General features: G+C 48.1%; 1 protein-coding gene across 4 annotated transcripts in view; it reads right to left on the bottom strand.

The window, feature by feature from the left end:
- Positions 1–23,264, bottom strand: part of GASK1A (golgi associated kinase 1A) — an 82,692-nt gene that overhangs the window by 1,213 nt on the left and 58,215 nt on the right. For 3 of the 4 annotated variants that reach the window (XM_038570605.1, XM_038570604.1, XM_038570603.1), the window contains 3 exons: positions 18,492–19,787; positions 2,453–2,575; positions 578–681 (listed from right to left, as the gene is read on the bottom strand). In XM_038570605.1, the coding sequence (XP_038426533.1) occupies positions 578–681; positions 2,453–2,575; positions 18,492–19,724 (1,460 nt within the window). In that variant the 5' untranslated portion in view covers positions 19,725–19,787. Of the gene's footprint in view, positions 1–577; positions 682–2,452; positions 2,576–3,627; positions 3,723–15,959; positions 16,128–18,491; positions 19,788–23,264 lie in introns of those variants that run through there. The other variant, XR_005376895.1, reaches the window with a different exon arrangement.

The following is a 23,264-nucleotide window of genomic DNA, read 5'->3' as shown; positions in this document are numbered from 1 at the left end:
CCCCCGAGCCCCATAACAGAAAGGAAAAGCAAAAGTGATCTCAGAAAATTTCCAGGACAGGTGAAGCCAGATGGCCAGAAATTGCACAGCTGGCAAACCCTGGCAAAGTCGTCCTGCAGAGTGCTCGGGGCGCGCCCTTCCACCTACTCTGCTGGGAAAGCAGGCAGGGACTAGAGCTTTTGGCTGGGTCCCGGCCCACAGAGAAGCTGGAGGACTCAACTCTGCTTAGGAGGAGCCCTAAGAAGGCTGAGCTGCCTGCCATGAGTGAGCAGGGAAGGTAGGCTCCCCAGGCCGGCTCCTCCTCAGGGCCAGGGGAAGGGCTAGCTTTCCCAGACCCCAGCCGGCTGCCTGCGCTCTGCAGTGCCAGGAGGCCCTCTGGATACTGCGGGCGCCTGCTGGCTGTGTCCCCTCAGCGAAATTTCCCAGGGCTCCCCACCCCCTTCTGAGGCTCAGATCCAGCAGCTTTTGTCTAAGAGACTGTGGACTGCTCAGAAGCCATGATTAAAGGCTCCATGGTCTATGGCAGAGCCATCAGGCCTCAGTCTCCGAACCCTCATCCAACCCCACTGACCCTCACCCATTGAGGCCCTCCAGCAGCCGGAAGTTCAGCTTGTCCTCAGGATGCTGAAGGTTGCCGGCATTATCGATGTAGACCAGGTGGGATGGATCACTGCTCCGGACCTCAGGGAAGAAGATGGACAGGGACAGAGGTGGGTTAGTGGCTTGGGAGGCCCAGAGCTGACAGTCCCACAATCCACCCCGCTACCTGCCCAGATGTTCCCCATGTGAGCTGTAATCTTTATGGCAGTGCTGTGCTCAGTGCTTCCAGGCACCATCTCAGTGAATCCTTCCAGCAACCTCGGAAGGGAGCCATTAGGATCAGCTTCCTTTTACAGAATCAGGGGCATAAAGAACTCAAGTAATTTGCACACAGTCACACAGCTATTAAGTAGCTGGTTGGTTCCGACCTGGACCAGTACTGCCAAGCCATGTCCTATGAAACCGCAGAGCAGAGGGCTCATTCCTGTTCTGGGGGCTGACGGGGTGATGAGCACAGGGGAGAACCGGCAGGCGCAGAGGGAACCTACCCAGCCGGTCATGGCCTCAGGACGTACCGCAGGCACGCACGCTCACATTGCACGCTCACTGTTCTGTGCCGCTGGCGCCTGTGCGCCCACACATTGCCCAGTGTCACCAAGAATGCACGATGCCTTCAAGCCTCAGGCACACTCTATCCCCACGGGAGAGTTTTGTGACTCCTAAACCCTTTGAACACTAGAACCAGCAAAAGAGAATACCTTAGCCTTTCTAAAAATACGGTGTGGCTGGGAATGAGAGGCCATGTCTTCTGCTCCCTACGCCCACCCCGTGCACCCCATTCCTGTACATGATTCCATGACATCTTCCCATAAGTCTCTCCATCACTTGGGAGGCTTAACCTGGGAACTTCTGCCTCCAGGACCCTAGCTTTCCCTCTCTCTGTCTCTTCGCCCCCTCGCCCCTTGCCCCTCTGTACACTTCGGGGATCATCTATCTCTTGAAGCCCAATGACTCCTTCCTCAGAGAACTGCTGTCCCAAGGGGTCTGTGACGTGGCTGCCCCCGGGGTAGATGATAGCCGTAAGTGCATCCTCTCCCCGCAGGGGAACTGCCTTTACCAGGGAAGAGGAGAGCGGGCTCTGAGGACAGGAGCCGCTTCACGAGGCAGCCCAGGCCTCTGGGCTGGTGTCGCCTGCCTGAAGCTCAGCCCGGGGCACCATGATGACAGCTACCTGCTCCACAAGCGATGGGCCAGGGCAAGGCATCGGGGACACTGGACTCACCAGGAGGAGAGGACAGAGTAGCCCTCCTTGGGCAGGAGACACAGCTACTCTGCCTGCCAGTCCCTGTCTCTGATGGCCTCGGCACATCGCTTCCCACCCCGCTTGTCTTCACGTTGTGGGATGCACAAGTCTACAGTACCTGCAGCAGTTCATAGAACATTCCTGAATATATTTATTCAGAGCCCACTCGGGCTATTCTTTTAACGGGAGGCAGCAGAGCGTTCCTCAGATCTGCACCAGCCTGTAAGCCATCAGGTCCCAGGATAGGGCCCTGTCACTGCCACTGACCAGCCCTGGGGCCTTGGAAACTCCCTTCCCCGTCCCAGGCCCCAGTTCCCACACCTGCTGGCAGGGTGGGGGCTGATGTCAAGACCCACAGCTCACACACCTGCTTCCAGGAGCCCTAGGGGTTCCCTGTAGTCTCTCAAGGGGACAGTGGAGTTGTCCCGCCTCAATCACATTTGCAAAGCCCCACTTGGGGCTTCCTAGAAACATTATTCAGACAGAGGCTCCCACTGCTAATAAGAACAGAGTTGGGAACCCCCAGTGTCATGTGATCTCTGCCACCCAGAAGCAGCATCTTCCAAAGGAGACAGGAAGACCCGAGTCTGGGTGACAGGGGGAACCTACCAGGATGTGGACCAGCCGCAGCTCACCCGGGTTCCGGCATTTCTCTCGGAGCCTCTCTTCCACGCAGGGGTCTGATGGCTCAGGCTCGAAACCACAGCAGTAGCGATCTAGGCGGTCGTGCACCTAGGAGGACACCCAGCCTGTGACGGGTGCGGCACGGGGCCTGCCTCCCCCAGGCCCAGCTCTAGGCGGCCTGGCCCCTGGGGCCCCACACTGGGGGCAATCCTCAGTGGCTGTGCGTGCTGGTTGGCCGGCTGCTGGCGTCTGGCCAGTGACGGAGCTTCTGCCCTGCTCCCCAGCCAGCTTGCTCTGCACCCCAGAGCTGTTGGCTCACATGCCTCAGGCCAGCATGGATTTCCACCAGTACCCACTACTTCCTCTATGGAGCTGCCCCAAACTCTGGCCTGAGGCCACTGGGCCTCCCCGTGCTGACCATCTGTCAACCGGGGGAAATCCACATAGGACTCCACTTTTTCTTTAAGCAGCAAATGCTACAGCAGAGACTCCTCCCTTCTTTGGAAGTAAAAATGCTTTAATGACCGTCTAGACAGCTCCTGAGTGGACAGCTCTTCCGCCCTGCAGCTCAGCCTGAATCAAAGTCAGAGAGGGAGGAGGGCCTTCCCCCTACAGGCTCATTTTACACTGGATGCCTCAAGTGAGAATTCTCAAGCATGATGTGGGGTCAATTCTGAGGAGCTCTGCCTCCCACCCCCTACAAACACACATATGGATGACATACGTGACATACTAGAGTGTCACAGAATCATCATAATATATCCCACTCACCTGCTTCCAGGAGCTTTCTTCAGAAGGAAGGAGTTGTAGCCTGCAAGTCAGGAATTAAGATAGAAACACGGACCCACCCCAGGCCTGACCTACACGAGGAGGTCATCTGCCATGTGCATCAAAAGCAAAGACGTCCAGCACGGAGAGGCCTACAAACAGAAGTGGGAGAGTCCTCTTGGGGAGAGGGAGGGTCTTGCTGTAGGGAAAAGACAGAAAGGGATAGGTCCAAGGGGGATGTGGGGGGGAAAGGTTGGGATGTGCTAGGAGGTGGATGAGAGAGGGGGTGAGGTTGGGGGCAGCTGGGAGTGCCCATCACTTATAGGGTGGGTGCACTTACAGGGAGGAGGTGTGCCCTTCTCACAGGAAGGAAATTTGGTTTGATACAGTACCTTGATGAGTGCTAATGACAGAAGCTGAGATCTCCAGAGGTCTGGGTGTGGGAGGACTCGCTTTGCTTGGGACAAGAGGAAAAATCCATTTGTTGCTGTGGGAGGGGGAGGAGAGAGGGGAGAGGAGGAGAGAGTGAAGCAGGGAGCAGTAGGAGGCCTGAGGGTGTGGGTGTGGCCTCCATGACCCCCTCTATGCTCCAGTGAAGTTGCCACCCTTGTGAAATACTTACTGGCTTCGGGGGAATAGGCTGAGCTTTGAGTTCAGGTTTGGTGAGGGAAAAATCAAGGCATGTGAAATAGGAGTCTGCTGCCTGGGATTTGCCCAAATCCTAGGAAGGTTTCCAGATCCACCTGGGTGGTGGGGCCCAGGGTTTGAGTCATCTTAAATCCCCAGGTGGTGTCAGGGTCACAGGGGAGGGAGGGCTCAGGGACCCCTGCACTCTACCAGTGGGGATGATGAGTCACACAGGTGCTAACTCTCAGTGCAAAGGTCAGTGTCTGAAAGAGCCTTGTGTGTGGAAGACCCAGAATGGAGACCCAGGTCCCACCTTTGCAGAATGGCCTGCAAATAGTTTGATGTAGGAAGCCTGGGAACACCACTGGAGAGGTAGGTGCCAGCCTGTGAATCTAGGAATCAGCTCCAGGTAACATACTCTGGTTGGGCCAACTGTCCAGACCATGGGGACAGAGTGGATACAGGCAGGGTGGAGGAGAGTGAGAGTCAGGGAGGGCGAAGCAGGAAGCCAAATGGCACCAAGCTGGTGATGAACCCCACAGAAAGAAAAGGTCTGTTTCCTAAGTCCTCAGGAACCTTCTGTGATTCTGCTCCAGCACACAGTTTAGCTCTGGCCGGAGCTGGGGCACTTCCCTCCCCCACGGTGGTGATGATGCAGAGCAGCCACAGGCTTGCGGCAAATGCAGCGGTCTTATTAATCTGATAAAGCAATGACAGTGTCTCTCCCTCAGAGATGATGATGATGTGGTATAATCAGAGATATATTTGGTCTCTGTCCCCGATCTTGGTGCAGAGCTCCTAAAACCTTTGCATTTTCCAGTGATTCATAATGAGCCTCTTTGACCACATCTGTGTTTATGCTGATGAGATGACTCAGGGGAGCCCCAGATAACTTCAGAATGGGGGCTGGTCACCAGAAAGGGAAGTGGAGAGAGGATAGGAACTTCCCTCCAGGAAGGGTAGGAGAGCTGGAGATTGGATTATAAAAACAAGAACAATGAGATTTGGAGCACTTCTGGGCTGGTCAACACATCCATGTGTCAGGAGGGTGGTGCATCCCAGCTCCAGAGGCAGATAACCTTCTGTGCTTGGGACCCTTCTGGACCTTACCTGATATACCTGTTCACCAGGACGTTCCTTTGTATCCTTCATAACAAACCTATGCATGCAACTATTTTCCTAAGCTCTGTCAGCTGTTCTAGCAAATGATCCAACCTGAGGAGAACTCATGAGAACCTTTCACTTATAGCCAGTTGGTCAGAAGTGTAAGTAGCACAGGACTTTTGACTGGTACCTGGAGTAGGACAGTCTTGTAGGACTGAGCCCCTTAACTGTGGGATCTGACACTGACTCCAGGTAGACAGTGTCAGAATTAAATTGAATTGTGGGACACTCAGTTGGTGGTGGAGAATTGGTGTCAAAACCAAACATCACTCACATGACCACCATCATGATCACTGCTGTCCGCCTCTAGCTCATTCACTCCTCACTGAACCTTTGCAAGGGAGACGCTATTATCACATTTTACGCATGGGGACACTGGCCCCAGACATACCTAATGTCATAAATGCAAAATTAATATAGCTGGGATTTGAACCAATGCCTGCCTGGCTTGAGGCCCAGCTCTCTGTGTTATCTTGCTGTGCCTCCCTGAAGATCAGGAAGGGTGAGCTAGTTACAGAAGTCAAATGAGGTCTCCATCATTACTCTTCTTGAGCTTAATTACTTTGGTCTCACTCTTGCTAATTAAGGCTAGAGAATCGCTTTCAAAATTATGGAGGAGGAAGGGGAAGAACAAGAAGACGACCTTACGTGGCCTCAACAGAGTTGGGCTCTGTCATCCTCCATGACATCTGAGGCAGCAACAGGCATGGTGGTGTTTGGATGGTCCATGTCTCTCTTCTGTGGTCACTGCTCAGCCAACCAGAGCCAACACCACCATCCTGCCTCCCTCTGCCCACTGGCAGCCACCCCTCTCTACAAATGGGGGTGTGGGGGAAAATCTGTCACCTCCAGGATATAGCACTCATCAAAGCCACCCCCAGTCTACTCAGCCCAGCTCAGTGCTGACCAGTAAGAGGTCAAGCTCCATTTCCATATTCCTTTGTAGGAAAATTCACATATGTTCTGAAGAAATACAAAACTGATCTCCTCCAACACAAACAAGAAAATAACTATGGTTCAGTCAACCTCACAAAACTAGACATCCAGGAATGGGAGTGTTCAACAGTCCCAACTGCTGTCTCAAAACGTGTTCTGTTCTGCAACATTTCAACACAGAGAAGTCGCATGTCGGGCCTAGACCACCACCCCAAACAGGCTGAGGGCAACTCTGTTGAGGCCACGTAAGGTCGTATTTCCAGGGATGGTGGCCCAGACACCCACAGGTACTACTAAAAAAGGGCAGGTTTAGCCCAGAGACAATGCACTGGCCCAGCTTGGCCAGGGTGGCAAACAGCTACCTCCCTGTTCATGAAGTAAGTCCATGAACAAGACCCTGGACATGGACCATCACTGCTTAGGCTGCTTAGGCTTTGGGTAACAACAGCCACAAGTAACAGAAAAACCTGATTCAAAGTGGCTTCAACCATAAGGAAAATCAAAATCATTTGTGGCAGCAAGTCCCAAGATGGGGCAGGCTGGAGATTTAGCAGCTCCTTGTCATGGTAAGGACTCCATGTTAACATCCCAGTCTTACTTCTGGAAGCCTGCAGGTGGCAACTGTGGGTACCTGTTTCCCTTGTTCATGGCAGGGGGCTGGGGGAGGGAGAGGACACGGAGGAGAGAAACAGAGACAGAGACAGAAGGGAAAGGAACCTCTCCTCCAACAACCTTCCCTTTCACCTGACTCAACCAAATCAGGTCACAGGCTTATCCCTGGACCAGGAGTGACCAGTGGAAGATGGCAATGCACTGATCCCTGAACTCAGGAATGGTAGAAGGTGAATCACATCAGGACTCTGTGTGAGAGTCTACTTTGGCTGCAAGGTTCTCACTCAGGCTATTAATACAAGTGTTGACCAGGGCAGGGCTGAGGATAGAGACCTGCAGCTTGCCACCAGACACCTCCCAGTCTTCCAACTGGTTTCAAACCCACTTGAAGCCTGTATCATGTGCCCCCCTCCACTATGTCCTAGCTATATGACCTGAGGAAGTTATTTAACCTCAACACCCCTCAGTTTTCACATCAACAAAATGGAACAGTGGTACTCCTATGGGCTTGCCCTGAGGCCTGCATAGGGTAATAATGACACATGTAACACAGGGGGTGGTTGTGTCGGAAGAGCCTTCTGTTGTGCCTGCCCTGGGAGCGACAGGCCCAAAGACCTCCAGGAATCTTGGAGGTTCCCTCACCCACACACACACACCAGGAAGCCCCAGCCTCACCCAGTGCTACAGGCCAGAGAAGCAGAGTCTGAAATAAAGTCTTACAACACAGTCACCTCTCTCTCTCTCTCTCTCTTTTATTTTTTTTTTTTCCACTCTCTTCTTGTGGGTATGCCTAGTTTCTGGAGTTCGGACATCTCTGTGTGACAGGCACCCACCTGCTGGGTTCTCCTTGGCCGGGTAAATGCCAGGGCAGTTCTGGCAAGCAGAAACATGGTAACTGCTCTGGATTTCACATTATGCCTCACACACAGCCAGCTAAGCCCTCCTTCTTCCTGCCAAACTCTTCCCGACCCCAACTCTGGGCCATTCTGCACAGATTTCAATTTGCAGCAGCCTCCTTATTTCCAGAGAAAGCCACAAGGAATATTGGCCCATACAATATTCCTGGCTTCTCAAACTCTATACCCATTTGAATGTTTAACAGGAAGGGTCTGGCCAGGCCCAGTTGCCAGTTTGATTATTTTGCCACTCATACCGTCTGGTTATTTTTTTTTCCACTAAAGAGAAATTCAGTTTCAACAGCAGCAGGCGAGCAGCCAAACAAGACCAAGATTAGGTTTCATTCCCAGATGCCTTCAGGATTTGATTCTTTTTCCCCTTTTCGGAAAAATGAGGAGTTACCAAGAAAAAAAATGACAGACCTTTGCAGTTTTGGTTTTCTGACCAACCCAGCAATGTTGCACGATCCTTATGCAGATGGAGCTTTTTGCTCATATTTACTTAAGTGGTTGTAAAGCCCTTACTTTGTGCTGGGTGCCACTCAGTGCTTTCACATGACAATTCGTTTACTCCCTCCCAGGAGCCAAGATGTAAATACCATTACTACCACCCCCACTTCAAAGATGTGGAAACTGAGTCACAGAGGCTGGGGTAATGTGCCGAAGATCCCAGAGCAAGGAAGTAGTGCCTAGACTCAGAGCTGAGCAGTCTGGCTCTGACCAGTAAGTGGGGCTATGTGGCCAGCACATGTTTTGTGGCACCAGAGCTTCCACGTTCCTTGATGGCAAAGATGAAGCCATGGTTTAGTCTGATCCCCAGCACCCAGCACTTGTTTAGCACAACCAGAGACTTAGTTGAGGGTTTTGTTTTGTTTTGTTTTGTTTTGTGAGTGAACAAATTAGTGACTGCAGTGCGTGGCTGGCTGACCACACAGGGACTGTGATCACTTAACGCCTGCCCACCACACCCTATCTCCCTGCCCAAGATGCCAACCCCGGAAGTTTTCAGGGGGAGGCCTGGCTCTGTGGCCCCCCAAAGAGGACAGCTGGATGGGGCAAGACACAGTAGTCTGCCACGAAGGGACAGCAGGTCCAGCTGTGGGAGAGGGGAGGTGTGGGAGGAGCCAGCACAGGGCAGGACGGGTGGCCAGAGTCCTCTGACTGATCACATCAGGCCGCTGGGGCAAGACAGGTTCCACAGCCAGTGCCTTATCTGGGTCTGCTGGGTTCCAGAGGGCCACTTGCTTTCCCTGGTGGCCCATCCCGCCCATTCAGGGACCTTCCTTCTCCCAAGCTAGGAGCAGTCACAGACCTGGGTCCTTCTGGGTGGAAAGGATAGCTCTCACCTGGGCAGACTCGCTGCCTGGGGATCAGATTGCCACAGGGTGGCAGCATCTCCCTGCACAGAGGGCAATGTCTGGTCCCACCCTAACCAGCTAGTGATTAGAGAATTCTTGAGGCTTCTTTGGGGAGGTCAGAGTGGGAGAGGAGTGGGTTAAGAAAATGGGCACTGCTCCCACTTTCCTCTGAAGACTCATCTCGGAGTGCTCCCCATGTGTCCTGAAAAAGGGCAATCTTCCAGGAGGAACATCTGGATGCTGCATCTGCCCCAAGCCTGCAGCCAGAAGTTGTGACACCAGCTTAGGAAGTGAGAATAGAGTGGCTAACGGGCTTTAAGGAGATGCACTGAAAAGAACTAGATCTTATCTAAAAAGACAGTCCTAATTGTAACATTAACACAGAAACCACAGCTGTCAAAAGATAAATCCACCACAGCAGAAAAGTTTCCAACTGAGAAGGCTAGGGTGAGTCACCCTTAGAACACCTTCCACAAAAGTCCCCAACACAATACATTAGAGGGGAAATCCTGTGACCTCTTCCACAGATACTTGAAAGGCATTTGATAAAATTTTGCATCCATTCCTGACCAAAGAAATTCTTAATAAAGCAGGAATAATGAATAGTTCCTCAACAGATCTTCAATCAAAAACCAGTATGCTGTTTCATGGTGAAACAGCAGGAACTGTCCCAAATCTGGAGCAACAACTCATGTCCATCAGCCCATTAATATTTACCATTGCCTTGGAGCCGTCAGCAAATGTAATGAATGAATGAAGAGGCAATGAGAAGACCAAGGGCATTCATTACAGATGATACGCTGGTATACCTGGAAAACCCAGAGGATAAACTGAGCAAGTGTTAGAAGCAACGCAGAGTTAGTGTGTGGCCAGCAACCACATTAATACACAGAAATAATAGCCTCCACATAGACTGGGGGCAACAGGCCAGAACATATAATGGAAGAAAAGATCCCATTTTCAATGGCCACAGGAAGATGAACTGCCCAGGACTAACCCCACATGACAGTGAAGAAGACATCAAGATGTTTCTGAGAAGATGAATAAATGGAGAGACATATGTGCTGGGAAAGGTCATTGTAAGGACATGACTGCCTATTGACTTGAGAGCAGGACCCAGGACACTTGGGGTGGGGGTGGGGGCTCTCACCCTTGCCCCCGTCCTTGGAATATGGGTTTGGCTTGTCTTCCCTGCTCCCAGAGGCTGCTCCAGGGACATGGCTCTGAGATGGTGATGTGATGGGGAGAACACCTGCATGGTATACATGACTGAACCCAGTTAAGGCCACTTTATAAACTTCTAAGATTTGTTGGGTGGCTACCAAGATGTATTGTCTTGCTGCCACCCAAGGCAAGTCTTGAATGTAAGTTCTGTTTGTTTATTAAGCCTACCACCTACCACGCTGGAGTGACTGCTTCTTTCTTTGGTCTCTCACTGCCCTCTGCATAGAGCAGCCTGTGTCAGATTATACCTGGGAAGGTTCAGAGTGGGTGATGAACTGACAATATACAATTCTTGTCTAGAATGACTTTATATTTTAGGATGTAAATTTTCTCTATGGTCCGCACAAATTTAATTGGATCCCAATAAACCAAGAGGACTTGAGAAGTAGAAGTGACAAGCTGACTCTAAATTTCTTATGGGAATAGTATGCAAGAATATCAGGAAAATTCTAAGAGCAATGAGAAAGACCAAGCCCTACTGGTCATGAACATAAAATATAAAGCACAGCAATTAAAACTGTGATTCTGGCATATAAATAGACAGAACCTTTACTGGAAAAGAAAAGAGCCCAGGAATACACCTACATACATATGGAAATTGGCTATATGGTAAAGGCAACATTTCAGATGGAGGAAAAGGTTGATTATTCAACAAATGTGCTGAGACATTTTGGTTGCCATCTGAAAAAAAAAATCGTTGTTTTTTTGCATCTTATCCCTTACTCCAAAATAACTTCCAGATGGATCGAAGACAGATGAAAAAAAAAAAACAAAAAACAAAAAACAAAAAACAAAGACAGATGAAAACACATGGGAAACTTTCAAAAATAGTCCTAAAGTAAGGATGACCTTTTAAAATGTATACTAACCTAGAAATCATGAAAGAAAAGCTTGATAATTTTAACAACATAACATTTAAAAAATTTCTGCATAGCAAAAAGACCATAAACAAAGTTTAATGACAACTGAACCTGAAATACTATAATACAGTAAAACAAAAGACTAATTGCTGTCATCTATAAAAAGCTCTTAAGATCATTATGAAAAAGACCAACAATCAAGAAGGAAATGGGGCAAAGGCAATGAATAGACAATTTTAAAAAAAGTTAAAAATATCTGAACAGGGCTAGGGTGGGGCTGAAGAAACCAAGGGAGGCACTCACTGTCCAAGTCGTGTAGTACAAGGCAGTACACCTCCTTAAAATGTTTGCACATTGGGCTCATAAATTCATTTTCTATTGCAGCACTGCAAATGACCAGGGCTTTAGTGGCTGCAAAGAACCTATTTATTATGTCATAGTTTCTGTGGATCAGGAATCCATCACATTTTTGCTGGGTTCTCTGCTCAGGGTCTCACCAGGCTGAATTCCAGATTTTAGCCAGGGGCGGTGTCTCATTGTAGCTCAGGGTCATCCCCTAAGCTCCTTAAGGTTGTTGGCAGAAAGTATTCCTGTGGTTGTAGGACTAGATCCCAGGGATCTCAGAGTCTTCCTAGGAACCCCCCCCCCCCCCCCCCCCCCCCCCCGCTTTCATCAGGCAATTCAGACCATGGCTGTTTGCTTTCTGAAGCCAGCGGGAAATTCTTCAGATGCTTCCTCTCCTTTGAAAGACTTCCCTGATTAGGTCAGACCCGTCCAGGATAATCTTTCATTTGATCAACTCAAAGTTAAATGATTGGTAACTTAATTAATTACTGGAATGCTAGTCGATCATATTTGCAGGTCTCACCCATTCTCAAGAGCAGGGTTTGATGCCAGTGGGATGGGAACTGTGGGGGTCATCTTAGAATTCTGCCCCTCATACCTCACCCTGATGGAGGCCCTGCTTTTAAATATATGTAAAGGTACTCACTATCACCCTTTAAACACCCTTGCCCAGGCAGGTATTTCAGATCTCCAGAGTTGGCTGCACTATCTGTGAACTGGGGATGGGGGACATACAGCTCCCATCACTTGGGCCTGTCATAGGACTTACATGAGTCCATATGTGTGGTCTCAGCCAGACATTGCCAGATAGGTGTAGGCACTTCATAAATGGTGGCTATTATGACACGTCATGTCTGTAATAGGAAGCCTGAAAGGTCAGCATTGATGGCAGATCTGAGATCCTTTCTTTTTTTTTTTTTTAAGATTTATTTATTTATTCATGATAGACAGAGAGAGAGAGAGAGAGAGAGAGAGAGAGGCAGAGACACTGGAGGAGGGAGAAGCAGGCTCCATGCCGGGAGCCTGATGTGGGACTCGATCCCAGGACTCCAGGATTGCACCCTGGGCCAAAGGCAGGCGCCAAACCACTGAGCTACCCAAGGATCCCCTCTGAGATCCTTTCTAATTGATTGAACACCTGATATCCCAAAGAGGCTAAACTAGAGGCGATATACATGAATTGAAGCCATAGATTTGAACTCAAAATTAGGGATGCACACAGGATCACAAATAATTGAAAAATTTCCTTGGAAAGGAAATGGGTCAGTCCCACCCAGAAGAAACTTAATAAATATTTTTTTCTGGAGCCAGTTAGGTACAGCAAAGAGGGCAAGAGCATGCACTCTGTGGCCAGACTGCACTGGATGAAACAAGGCTGTGACTGTGGGCAAGTTCCTTAGCTCTTCTAAAACTCAGTTTTCCCATATGTAGAATGAAGCTAAGAATATGTTGAGGACATCAGGAAGCACTAGACCTTGTCATCTGTCCTGGAAGTTTAAGTTAATTAACAGCCAGAAGGCAAGAGCATACAAATGTTTCCTACCTCTATGATTTTCTTTAGGATTTTATTTATTTATTCATGAGACACACACACACACACACACACACACACACACACACACACAGAGAGAGAGAGAGAGAGAGAGAGAGAGAGAGAGAGAGGCAGAGACACAAGCAGGCTCCATGCAGGGAGCCTGATGTGGAACTCGATCCTGGGTCTCCAGGATCAGGCCCTGGGCTGAAGGTGGCGCTAAACAGCTGAGCCACCCGGGCTGCCCTACCTCTATGATTCTATTCTGGATCCTGTAAGAAATATAGAAGGCCTTGGGATTCTTTTCAGTCTAGAGGAAGAAGTGGTGTTTGAGGAAGCAAAACACAGCAACGCCTAGATAGGAAATCATACAGAGACACTGGAAGTTCATTCATCACTCATTCATTCATTCATTCATTCATTCAACAAGTACTTCTCTAGGATCAAACTAAGAGCTTGGCTCTGTCTAGGTGCTGAGGATGTGGTGATGAACAAGACCGAGGCATATGATAAATAAAATATTTATGTACTGTGCTGGGAATCAGGAAGGGACTGACAGGATGCCATGAAAGAGAAAGAGAAAAATAATGAGGGGTGGTCAGGAGGGCTGAAGCCTGGGGAGAAGGAGTCAGAAGTAAGTCCAAGCAAGAGACCCTGTACCAGAAGAAGCTGGGTGTGTTTAGAAACTGACCAAGGCCAGGTGCCAAGAGATGGAAATGGGAACAGATCCTTGAAGGTCCCTGAAGAACTTGATATTGAGGGCATTGAGAAGGCCTTATCTTATTTTACCTTATTTTAATGGGGGGAAGCGTGACATGATCTGATTCATGATAGTAGAAGTGTGCTATCTGTGTCTGAACAGTTCTGAACTTCATAGCTCACCTTCCAACTTCCAGCTGCTATATTGCTTTGTCTGGGGGCTTTCTCCAAATTCCAGGGAATCCATACCTCCAGCCCTCAACCAAAGATTGATGGGATATTTGGCTATAAATACCTTGAGTCCCTCACCTCTTGGTGCACTAAGAGCATGTATTTTATACTATTTCTCAGAAATTTTCTTGTGGAACTAAGCCCGAGTCACCTGCATGGTGACCTGCTTGATAGCATGCCCTTTACTGGCTGCCTGTCCTTCCATTTCAATTCCCATGTTCCTTCAGGTATTTCCTGAGATCGTCTCCCAGATAAAAGACCTCACCAGAATCCTGGACTGAGGGTCTGCCTGGGGGATGTCTTCTGTAAGGAGACTGGATTGGAGGGGACATAAGTGGAGGCAGGGAGACAAATCAAGGGGCTGTCGGGCTAGTCCAGGTAAGAAAAGATGATGACCTGGGCCAGGATGGTGGCAGGTAAAGCTTCCTGGATCTCAACTCTTGGGGATGTGAAGGCCCTTCATAAGCAGAAGTTACAGAAAGACTTTTATGAGCCAACATCACGAACTCCCAGTCTGTCTGAATTCTCCACATCTCACCCACCACATAGCCAATCACACGCCCTCTAAGAGGAAGCACCATGTGAAGAAAGAGGCCCCTTTAAAAGAGAAAAAACAGAAATGTGCCTAACCCCCCAGCACTTCCTGTTCTCACTCTGGCCTCTGGGTCAAAGACCCAACTCCTCTCAGGTTGGATTTGGCTTACAGTGAATGTGATGGTCATTAGTTCTTCTTGCCCATGCCTTGGCTGTGTCATCATCACTGTCAAGAGGAGAGGGACTTTCTACCTTTTACCAGAGTGAATGCAACCCTGGTTACAGGTGGCCTGTGATATTAAGCTGTTTCATGAGCCCTATCCAACAAACACACATACACACTCTCCCACCCATTTTGTCCCCCTGAGTAGAACCAGCTTCTCACTGATCTATCAAGAAGTAGTGGACTCTCTCTTGGTCCTACTTCTTCCTATGATACAGCCTGGATTGGGGGTGGGGTGGGGTGGAGATACCTACTCACAATTAGTAATTTATCTTTCGTAGAGAAACCAGTTTATTAACTGAGAGCACCATCTTGGTCATATTGGCCTGCCAAAAATTGTTCTTGACTTATTCATAATGAGTTGCAGATGCTGTTAGTACCCCACCCCTATTCCCCTGGCACTCACTGTTCCTGTACATACCAATGGCTTTCTACAAGTGCTGCAGCTCTCTGCCTTAGCCCCTTTCTGGCTGAAGGATCTGGTTTGGCTGGCAAGCACGTGGGCCAGGCTACCAGTGCCAGGAGGTCAACGCCCTCATGAGCAGTCTCAACCACTGACAGTTGGGAGCTAGTGGGTAAATAACCCAGCTTTGGCCCTCAGGTGAGACAACTCTGGTGTATGTCCTACACACTCCCTCAAAGGTCTCAGGAGGACTGAGCTCCCCTTGCCCACAACAGTGTTTGGGCATGATATGGAGTATATGTGGGTGTATGGTTCAGGTGAATGGTATGCATGTGTGGGTGGCTGTGACATACGTGGGCACATAGGGCTCATGTATAAGTGTGCAATGTGTGTGTTTGGGTGTATGTAACTGATTTCGTTATTGCCCCACAAATATTTGCTCCTCTCCCCCTTCCAATCTGAGCAAACTGTACTTCTCCTTCCTGGCACTGACTTGCTTTGGCCAATGAATACTAGCAGTGACATTGGTAGAGAGGCCTTAAATGTGCTTTAGCAGTTTGGTCGAGCTCTTGGGCTTCTTCCATTTCCTATGAGAAGAGTTTGTCCTGGATACTCCTGCCCCTTCACCCTGGGCTCCAGAATGAGAAACAAAAGGCAGACCTGAACCCAAATCACAGCGTGGAGCTAAGCTCAGTTGAGTCCCACTGATCCACAGACCCTGGAGCGAGAAATAACTGGTATTTTAAGCTACTGAGCTTCAGAGAGGTTTGTTAGCATTTCAGCTCACTAACTAGTACAAGGTATTAGATGGGATTTGCAAAGCATAGGATAAGATTTGCGGGGAGTACAAAGAATGTGTATGTGTGTAGTGCTTGTGTATTTTGTGTTGGGGAAATGGTATTTGTGATACACAAACACAATAGAGAAAAGGTTTATATTGGATAACACAAAGCAAATGAGCAAGCCTAGCACAGAGTGAGCTGTATACAAACTGAATTTGTACTCAGTTCCTAGTCAGAAGACACCTTGGGTTCCTGGCTGGGAAACCCACATCCTGAAACCTCGCCTCTCTGTGACTTACTAGTGGCTTCTAGGAAGGCAGCATCAGCCAGACAGGGGTGTTTGACTTCACTGGTGTTCAGCAAACAAGGAAGAGGTGGCACAAGGCCAGCCAAGTAGTGTCTGACCACACACCCAACCTGCGTGTGCCTTGGCTGCTGAGGCTTCTGTCCCCACAAGGGCTTGGTACCTGAGGAAGAGAAGAGTCCCACACAGCAACTCTGGGGGATGGACAGAGGGGCCCTGTGTGAAGCAGAAAACTGCGGTGTGCACATCAGCTAGACTGGGACTTTGCAAGGAAATGCATCCATTCTTAAGGCTTCAAGGCATCCCTACAAGAGTCCCCATTTCCTGACTCATTCATGACCAACTGAATAGTAACTCTGTGATTAAGAGGTGAGCTCTGAAGTCAGACCAAGGCTTTATCTCAGCTCCAGCAGCCATGACCTTGGGCAAGTAATTTAACCTCTCTTGACCTTAATTTCTCAACTTTAAAATGGGGATAAATACTGTATCTCACTTGTAAGGTTGCCATGAGGATTGGATGAGTTAATTCCTATAAAGTTTTGGGGACTGTGCCTGCATATTATTGTGCATGTGCTACCCTCCGAGTAATCAGGGCTCACTCTTAGTAAGGGACTCTGAAAGACACATACAACATGCACTAATCTAGCCAGAAACCAGGGCTTTTATATACTGGCTCCCATCAGTCACTGGAGGCTGCTCCTGCAAGGAGATAACCAGCCTTCTCTGTTTGCCCAGGGGTGTAAGTCTGAGAAACTTTTCCCCAAGCTGGGTGGTTGGTCACACTACCTGGAGAGCATTAGTTCCCCAGCACCCAGCCTGTCACAGGTCACTCAGAGCAAGCCCACAGATGCAGGCACTGGCCATTAGAAGCTACCACACATTATAATGGTCAGACCCAAGGGGGTGAGGGCAGGACATCCAGTCCCATTTTAGATGTAAGAAAAGTGAATCTCCAAGAGGCAAAGGAATCTTCTCAGAGTCATACAGCAGGAAGAGGTCTGGGAGATACCAAAGCCCATGCTGACCACTAGGCTCTACACTCCTCTTTCCACAAAACTGCCTTTGTGGACACAGACTGGAGGACCTCAGGGGACCGGCTAGCCCACTAACTGGAAACAAACATCCAGCTGCTGACAGGTAGCATTCATGGTTCTGGGGATAGGGCAGCAGGTGGATGTTAGAAAATAAGGAGATAGAGGATATGCCCCAAAAGAGAGCATGGCAGCCTCTGAATCAGACACGGCTACTCAGCCTAGGCTGATGACTGCCATATGGGAATGGATGCCTAATGTTATTCAACCATCCAATGTTTCAAAGGAAGCTAGATTTTTATGGGAAATATCCAAACTATTACATGTTGTCTAAGAATCTTCTAAAAACACATTGTGAACCAACCCTGTATGGACCGAATACAGTATATCAGCCTGTGGCTGCCTGAATCCTGTCTTGTGGCTCATCCACTCACCCTAGTTGGTGAATCTAAGGGCTCCTCTTGGTGTCTTTCTTCAATAAGCATCCCTACAGAAATGGGGGCTGGCTCAGTCTGCACTTAGTACACATACCCACCCATTTTGAGCTTGTTCTCCCCTTTTTTTGCCTTTATGCCTTTCTGGACATCTTTGCACACATGCCTCCATGGCTGACATCCAATGCACAGGTCCCAGAACAACCACACTGTTTAGTTAGTCAACAGCCAATGCTTGCAGCCCCCAGTTAACCCTGTGCCCTGCCTGCCCAGTCCTTTCCTGGGATCCTCAGAAACTTCAGGGTTAACTTCGTGCACAGCAGGGACCTCAGCTGGCTTTGTGGCTGAATTCTTTCTCATTTTCCAGTGTCCAAAAATCATCTCTTTATCTTCCTGAGTCTTTCCTTCTTACCACACTTGCTTTCTTTTTAAAATTAGGTACCCATCCTGAATCCTTGTTGATTCAAGGATAAAATGTTATCCACAGTGACGTGCTGATAAATGTTTAATAACTACCTCTTGGAAATAGTGGGGAGTCCTGATTTGCAGCATTTGCTGACTCCCATGGTGTAAATACTGCCACCTTGGGCCAATTTCAAGTTACCAATATGACTGAATATGGAGTTGACAGGAGATGTGCAATAGCTCATCATTATATAATATTTATTATGTAAATGCAAGTAACCTAAAAAGCACAGATAATAGTGAAATCATTAGGAATTAATGAATTCTGAGTATTTATTACTTTTTTCTAATATATTATATTATTAGCTGATTTTATTCCACTTTTAATAATACTTGTGTTTTTCAACTGGGTCACAATATTCCTGAAAATTTTGGCAATCAGCTCTTGTAAGCCCATCTGAGGTGGTTCTAGCCCACCACTGGATGGATAAACACGAGGCAGAAAAAATAACAAAAACAGGTATTTGGTGGTCAAAAGACAAGGATTGGAGGGGGAGTCACCAACCATCCTCAGGAGGGCAATTCCTCAGTCCCAGGTTCATCCCCAACCACATACTTCCACTGCTCTCCACCTTCCCCTTGTCCAGCTCCACCTACCTGCAGCAGGAAGTCGAAGAGTGCCAGGCGTGCCCACTCAGTGTAGTGGATGCCCAGGCAGGAGGCCTGGCTTGGCCAGCTGCAGCCACGTGCCAACAAGGCCTGGTACTGCAGCCAGCCCAAGGACAGAGAGTTCTGGTCCTCTTCTGGGTCCCCCAGGTGCTGCACATCAGGCGCCCACCAGATGACAGGCCTTGTGCTACCATCTGTGTAGCGGTAGGGCAGCAGGGAACTGTGGAACTTTCGGGCCACAGCAGGCAGGCTCCGGCGCAGCCCCAGCACTCGGTCCACATGGAAGGACAGGACCTCATGCAGGTCCCCAGGCCTCTTGATCAGGCCACAGAGCCCCTGGGAGCAGAGATGGCTGAGCCCAGAAGACATGTTCTGAAGAACACCCTCATTGGAGAAGGCAACCTGCAGCACCTGCCCATGGCCAGGAATCCTGGCTTTGCCCACCACCTCTCCCTTGGCCAACAGCTGGAACATTTGCACATCGTGCTCTGTGAACCATGGGGGAACCTGCCCACTGGTCCTCAAGCTGGTCAACATCCCAGGGCTCTCCGCATCACACCAGACAGATCCTTGCAGCTCCCCAACAGAGCCAGGCCACCGACGAGCCTCTGCAGTTGGGGTGGGATGCCCTGCTTGTGGCCTACCAGTCACAGCTCTGTTCCTAGCTCCTGGCAGATTCCTGCCTTCCACTGGGCGGGGCCGGAGAGTTAGTCCAGCAGCAGCTCTCCAAGCCTGTAAAGCTGTCATGTCAGGTCCTGTGAGGGGGCCAACCAGGGTGCCAGTGTCATTCTGTGCCTCTCCGATAGGATCATCATGCCAGGGAGGACCCAAGTCTTTGGTTCCTGGACTCCTGACCTCATCCTCCCTCAGGAGCACAAGACGTGAAGTACTGAGTCTCAAATCTCCTAGAGAGGCCAAAGTAATGTCCCTCCTGACCCTCCCTGGATGCCTACTGTCCCCTACTGGGGACTTCCTGCTTCTGTCCACTGTCCCTCTGTGGCCTTGCTCCTCAGCACACATTGGGATGGAATTCCTGGGCAAGGCCCAGCCTTTCCAGAACCCTAGGTCTCTTGCTTGCTGCCTCCAGCTGGAGCTCAGAGCCTGCCGATTGTGGGGGCCAGGGGCTTCCATGACCTCCTGGAGCTCCATGGGACCAGAGTCTGGGCCAGTAGCTGGATGCTGCGGGGGGAAGCGGGTGACAGTCACCACAGACAGAGTCATCAAGAGGCAGAATGCTATCACCAACCGCCTCTTGCCACGTAGTTTTCTCCAGAGCCAAGACGCCTGGGGGACAAGATAGAAAAAGAAAGTTTGAGACCTGGGAAAAATGTCAGACCCAATCCACAAAACAACTGGGACAGTGAATGAACATCTGGGGTGTATACAAAGAGACGAGATGGTGGAATACACCTAGCTGCCTTCAAGGGAGGAATGGGCAACCACAGCTAACTATGCTCCTGCTTCAAAGCTGAGCTTTGCCTCCCAGGGGAGCCTTTGCTGATACTTGCAGTTCGGCCTGGGTTTCTTCCCCTTGAATAAACCGCCATTATGACACTTGTCACCAGACACCATAGGCATCCCTTTAACATCTGTCCCTCATCACTGAATGCTGGCCGTTCTCTTTTCATCCCCATGTGAGTTCTAGGGCCCTCTCCGTGGGTCTCTAATTGTCTCCCACAAGCACGCTTTTCCATTTTCCAGGGCACAAGGCTCTCAGCTACAGATGACCTTGCCCAGTTCCTCTTGTAGCCAGGTGTGGCCATGTGACTAAGTCTGTGCCTGGGTACTTTTGTCTGCCCCACTTGCTCAAGTGGAAGCTGGATGCCCTGGCCTTTCTTAGCACACAGATGTGGTAGCACCAGCTCCACATGTGTTGGCAAGGGCACGCTCTGGGGCAGTGACTTTTAAACATGTTGTGCCTGGATCAGTAGCATCAGTATCACCTGGGAGTCTGTCAGAAAAGCAAATTTTTAGGCCTCACCTCTTCACACCTGACTATAAGGTGCTTATGCAGCTGTGAGACCCAACCTTGAACACCCTGCTTGAAGTAGGGCAGAGGGGTAGGCAGACAGAAACAGTATGCTGAATAGCATACTTCGTGGAGCCCCAGCACCCCCACCCCTCCACTCCAGTCAAGGCCCCCAGGGCCACAGGGCAGGGAGACAAAGCCTAGAGAAGATCTTCCTCGTAAATGTGGGCTCTGAAAACTTGGGTTTCATCTGGAAAAGATAATCTTTGTTTCTTAAATATTATTAATGAGTAGCAAGTTTCTTCCTTCTCCCACCTTTTCCCTGATTCCCCTTCCAAATTTGTATCATTTTTATATTGTTAGGATATAAAATTTTATACATTCTAGCCCATTAGTCCAATGCTCATATTTGTTTAGGTCTTGGTTCTTCAGTGAAGTACATTCTTTGCATACTCCTGTCCCTTTTGCCCTAGTTTTTCATTATTTCTTGGTTGACTGAAGCCAGAAATGCATAATTTTCTCAAGAAGTACGCATGGGAACAGAATTCTCTGAGTTCCTGCATGTTCAAAACTATTTTTCCGTAGCATTCATACCTGAAGGGAAGTTTAGCTAGAAAGAAAATATTTTGGCACGGCTTCTTTCTCTGACTCACTTGTGGATCCTGCTCCACTGAATAGATGGGACTTTGTACCCTGCCTAGTTGCCGTAAGAATTCTTTATTTTTCTTTACATTCTTTTTCCAGCTTTATTGAATATAATTGACAGATTAAATTGTACACATTTGAAGTATACAATGTGATGATTTGATATGTGTATACTTTATGAAATGATCACCACAATCAAGTTATTTAGCACACCCATCACCTCACGTAGTTACGTTTATGTATGTGTTGAGAATGCTTAAGATCTACTCTGCAAATTTCAAGTATACAATATGGTATTATTAACTACAGTCACCTGCTGTACATTAGATCCTCAGAACTTATTCACCTAATAACTGAAAGTCTATATATTCTTTGACCAACATCTCCCCATTCCCCCTGCCCCCTCCTAGGCCCTGGCAACCACCATTCTACTCTCTGTTTCTATGAGCTCGACATTTTTTTTTTTTTAGATTCCACATACAAATGGTACCGTATAATACCAGATAGTATTTCTCTGTTTGCTTTATTTCACTTAGCATAATGTCCTCATGGTTCTTCCATGTTGTCACAGATGGCAGGATTTCCTTCTCTTTTTTATGGCTGAAGAATATTATGCTATTGATATATATATATATATATATATATATATACACACACACATATGTGTATACAAATTATATATATGTATACAAATACATATATAAATACATTGATATATATATACACAAATATACATATTTATCCATTCATCTATCAGTGGACACTTACATCGTTTTCATATCCTGGTTATTTTGAATAATGCTGCAATGAGCATAGAAGTGCAGACATTTCTTTGAGACACTGATTTCATTTCTTTCAAATAAATACCCACAAGTGAGACTGCTGGATCACTTGATAGTTCTATCTTCTAGTTTTTTGAGGGACCTCTATTCTGTTTTCTGTGGTGGCTCCACCAATTTACATCCCCACAAACAGTGCACAAGGGTTCCCTCCTCTCCACATCCTTGCCAACACTTGTTATCTCTTGTCTCTTTGATATGAGCCATTCTGACAGGTTTGAGGTGATCTTGTTTTCTCTGAAGTCCAATGATGTTATAGAATATATCTCAGTGTTGACTTTCCTGGGTCAATTTTTCTGGGCATACCTTGTTAGAATACCTTATTTAAATATTTTATTTCACCAAAGTTTTCTTAGACTAAATATTAAATATTTTCCATTCCACTGTTTTATTTGTTCTTTAGGCTCTTGAATTACATGTGTTGGGTGTCTTATCTGCCCTGTGTATATCTTTCATCTTCTCTCTAATCCTTTCTAACCATTTTTATTTGCTCATTTTGCTTATTTTTATATTCTACTTGGCAGATTGTTTTCCCCAATATTCATTCACCTTTGTGTACTTTCTCATTTCTACCAAATTCCTCTTAATTTCTACTTTTCCCTATTTCTTTCCAGCTCGTATTTCACCTCTTCTGGCTATGTTACCATTTTTTTTCTTGAGTTCTTGCATTTCTTTTTGTTGGTGCTCTTTCATAGAGGGTCTTTTTTCATTAAACTTTAAAAATTTATAGTAATGTGTGGGAAATATCAGAAAGGGAGACAGAACATAAAGACTCCTAACTCTGGGAAATGAACTAGGGGTGGTGGAAGGGGAGGAGGGCGGGCGGTAGGGGTGAATGGGTGACGGGCACTGAGGGTGATGAGCACTGGGTGTTATTCTGTATGTTGGTAAATTGAACACCAATAAAAAATAAATTTATTATAAAAAAATTCATAGTGAAGCGACTGCTCAAAATTTTCACCTACTTCAAAGGGTGACTGACCTTCATCTGTTCATAAACTCTGCGGTTCATTGTTCCTTTTTTTTCTTAGAGTGTCTCTTTGTGGATGCTCAACTCCTTTTATGAGTTAGATGAGTCAATTGAATGAGGTTCCTATAGAAGGGCCTAAGTTGCATTTGAAATAGTGGCCAGGCTGCTTCCTGCAAATCTGGCTTGTGACCAGGTTCTCCATGTATCCTCTCTTCTGCCTCAAAAAGAGGAAAAGGAATTTGCATTTTGTCTTCCATTCTCTTTGTTGCTTTCAGATGGTTTCCAGGAGACAGTGGCAAGAATGCAGAGTTCTTTCTATGTAGCCATGTTCATAGAAA

Source organism: Canis lupus, chromosome 23, assembly GCF_011100685.1.
Source record: "Canis lupus familiaris isolate Mischka breed German Shepherd chromosome 23, alternate assembly UU_Cfam_GSD_1.0, whole genome shotgun sequence".
Lineage (NCBI taxonomy): Eukaryota > Metazoa > Chordata > Mammalia > Carnivora > Canidae > Canis > Canis lupus.
The sequence above is the reverse complement of the archived record's forward strand: the minus strand, read 5'-3'. Positions and strand labels throughout refer to the sequence as shown.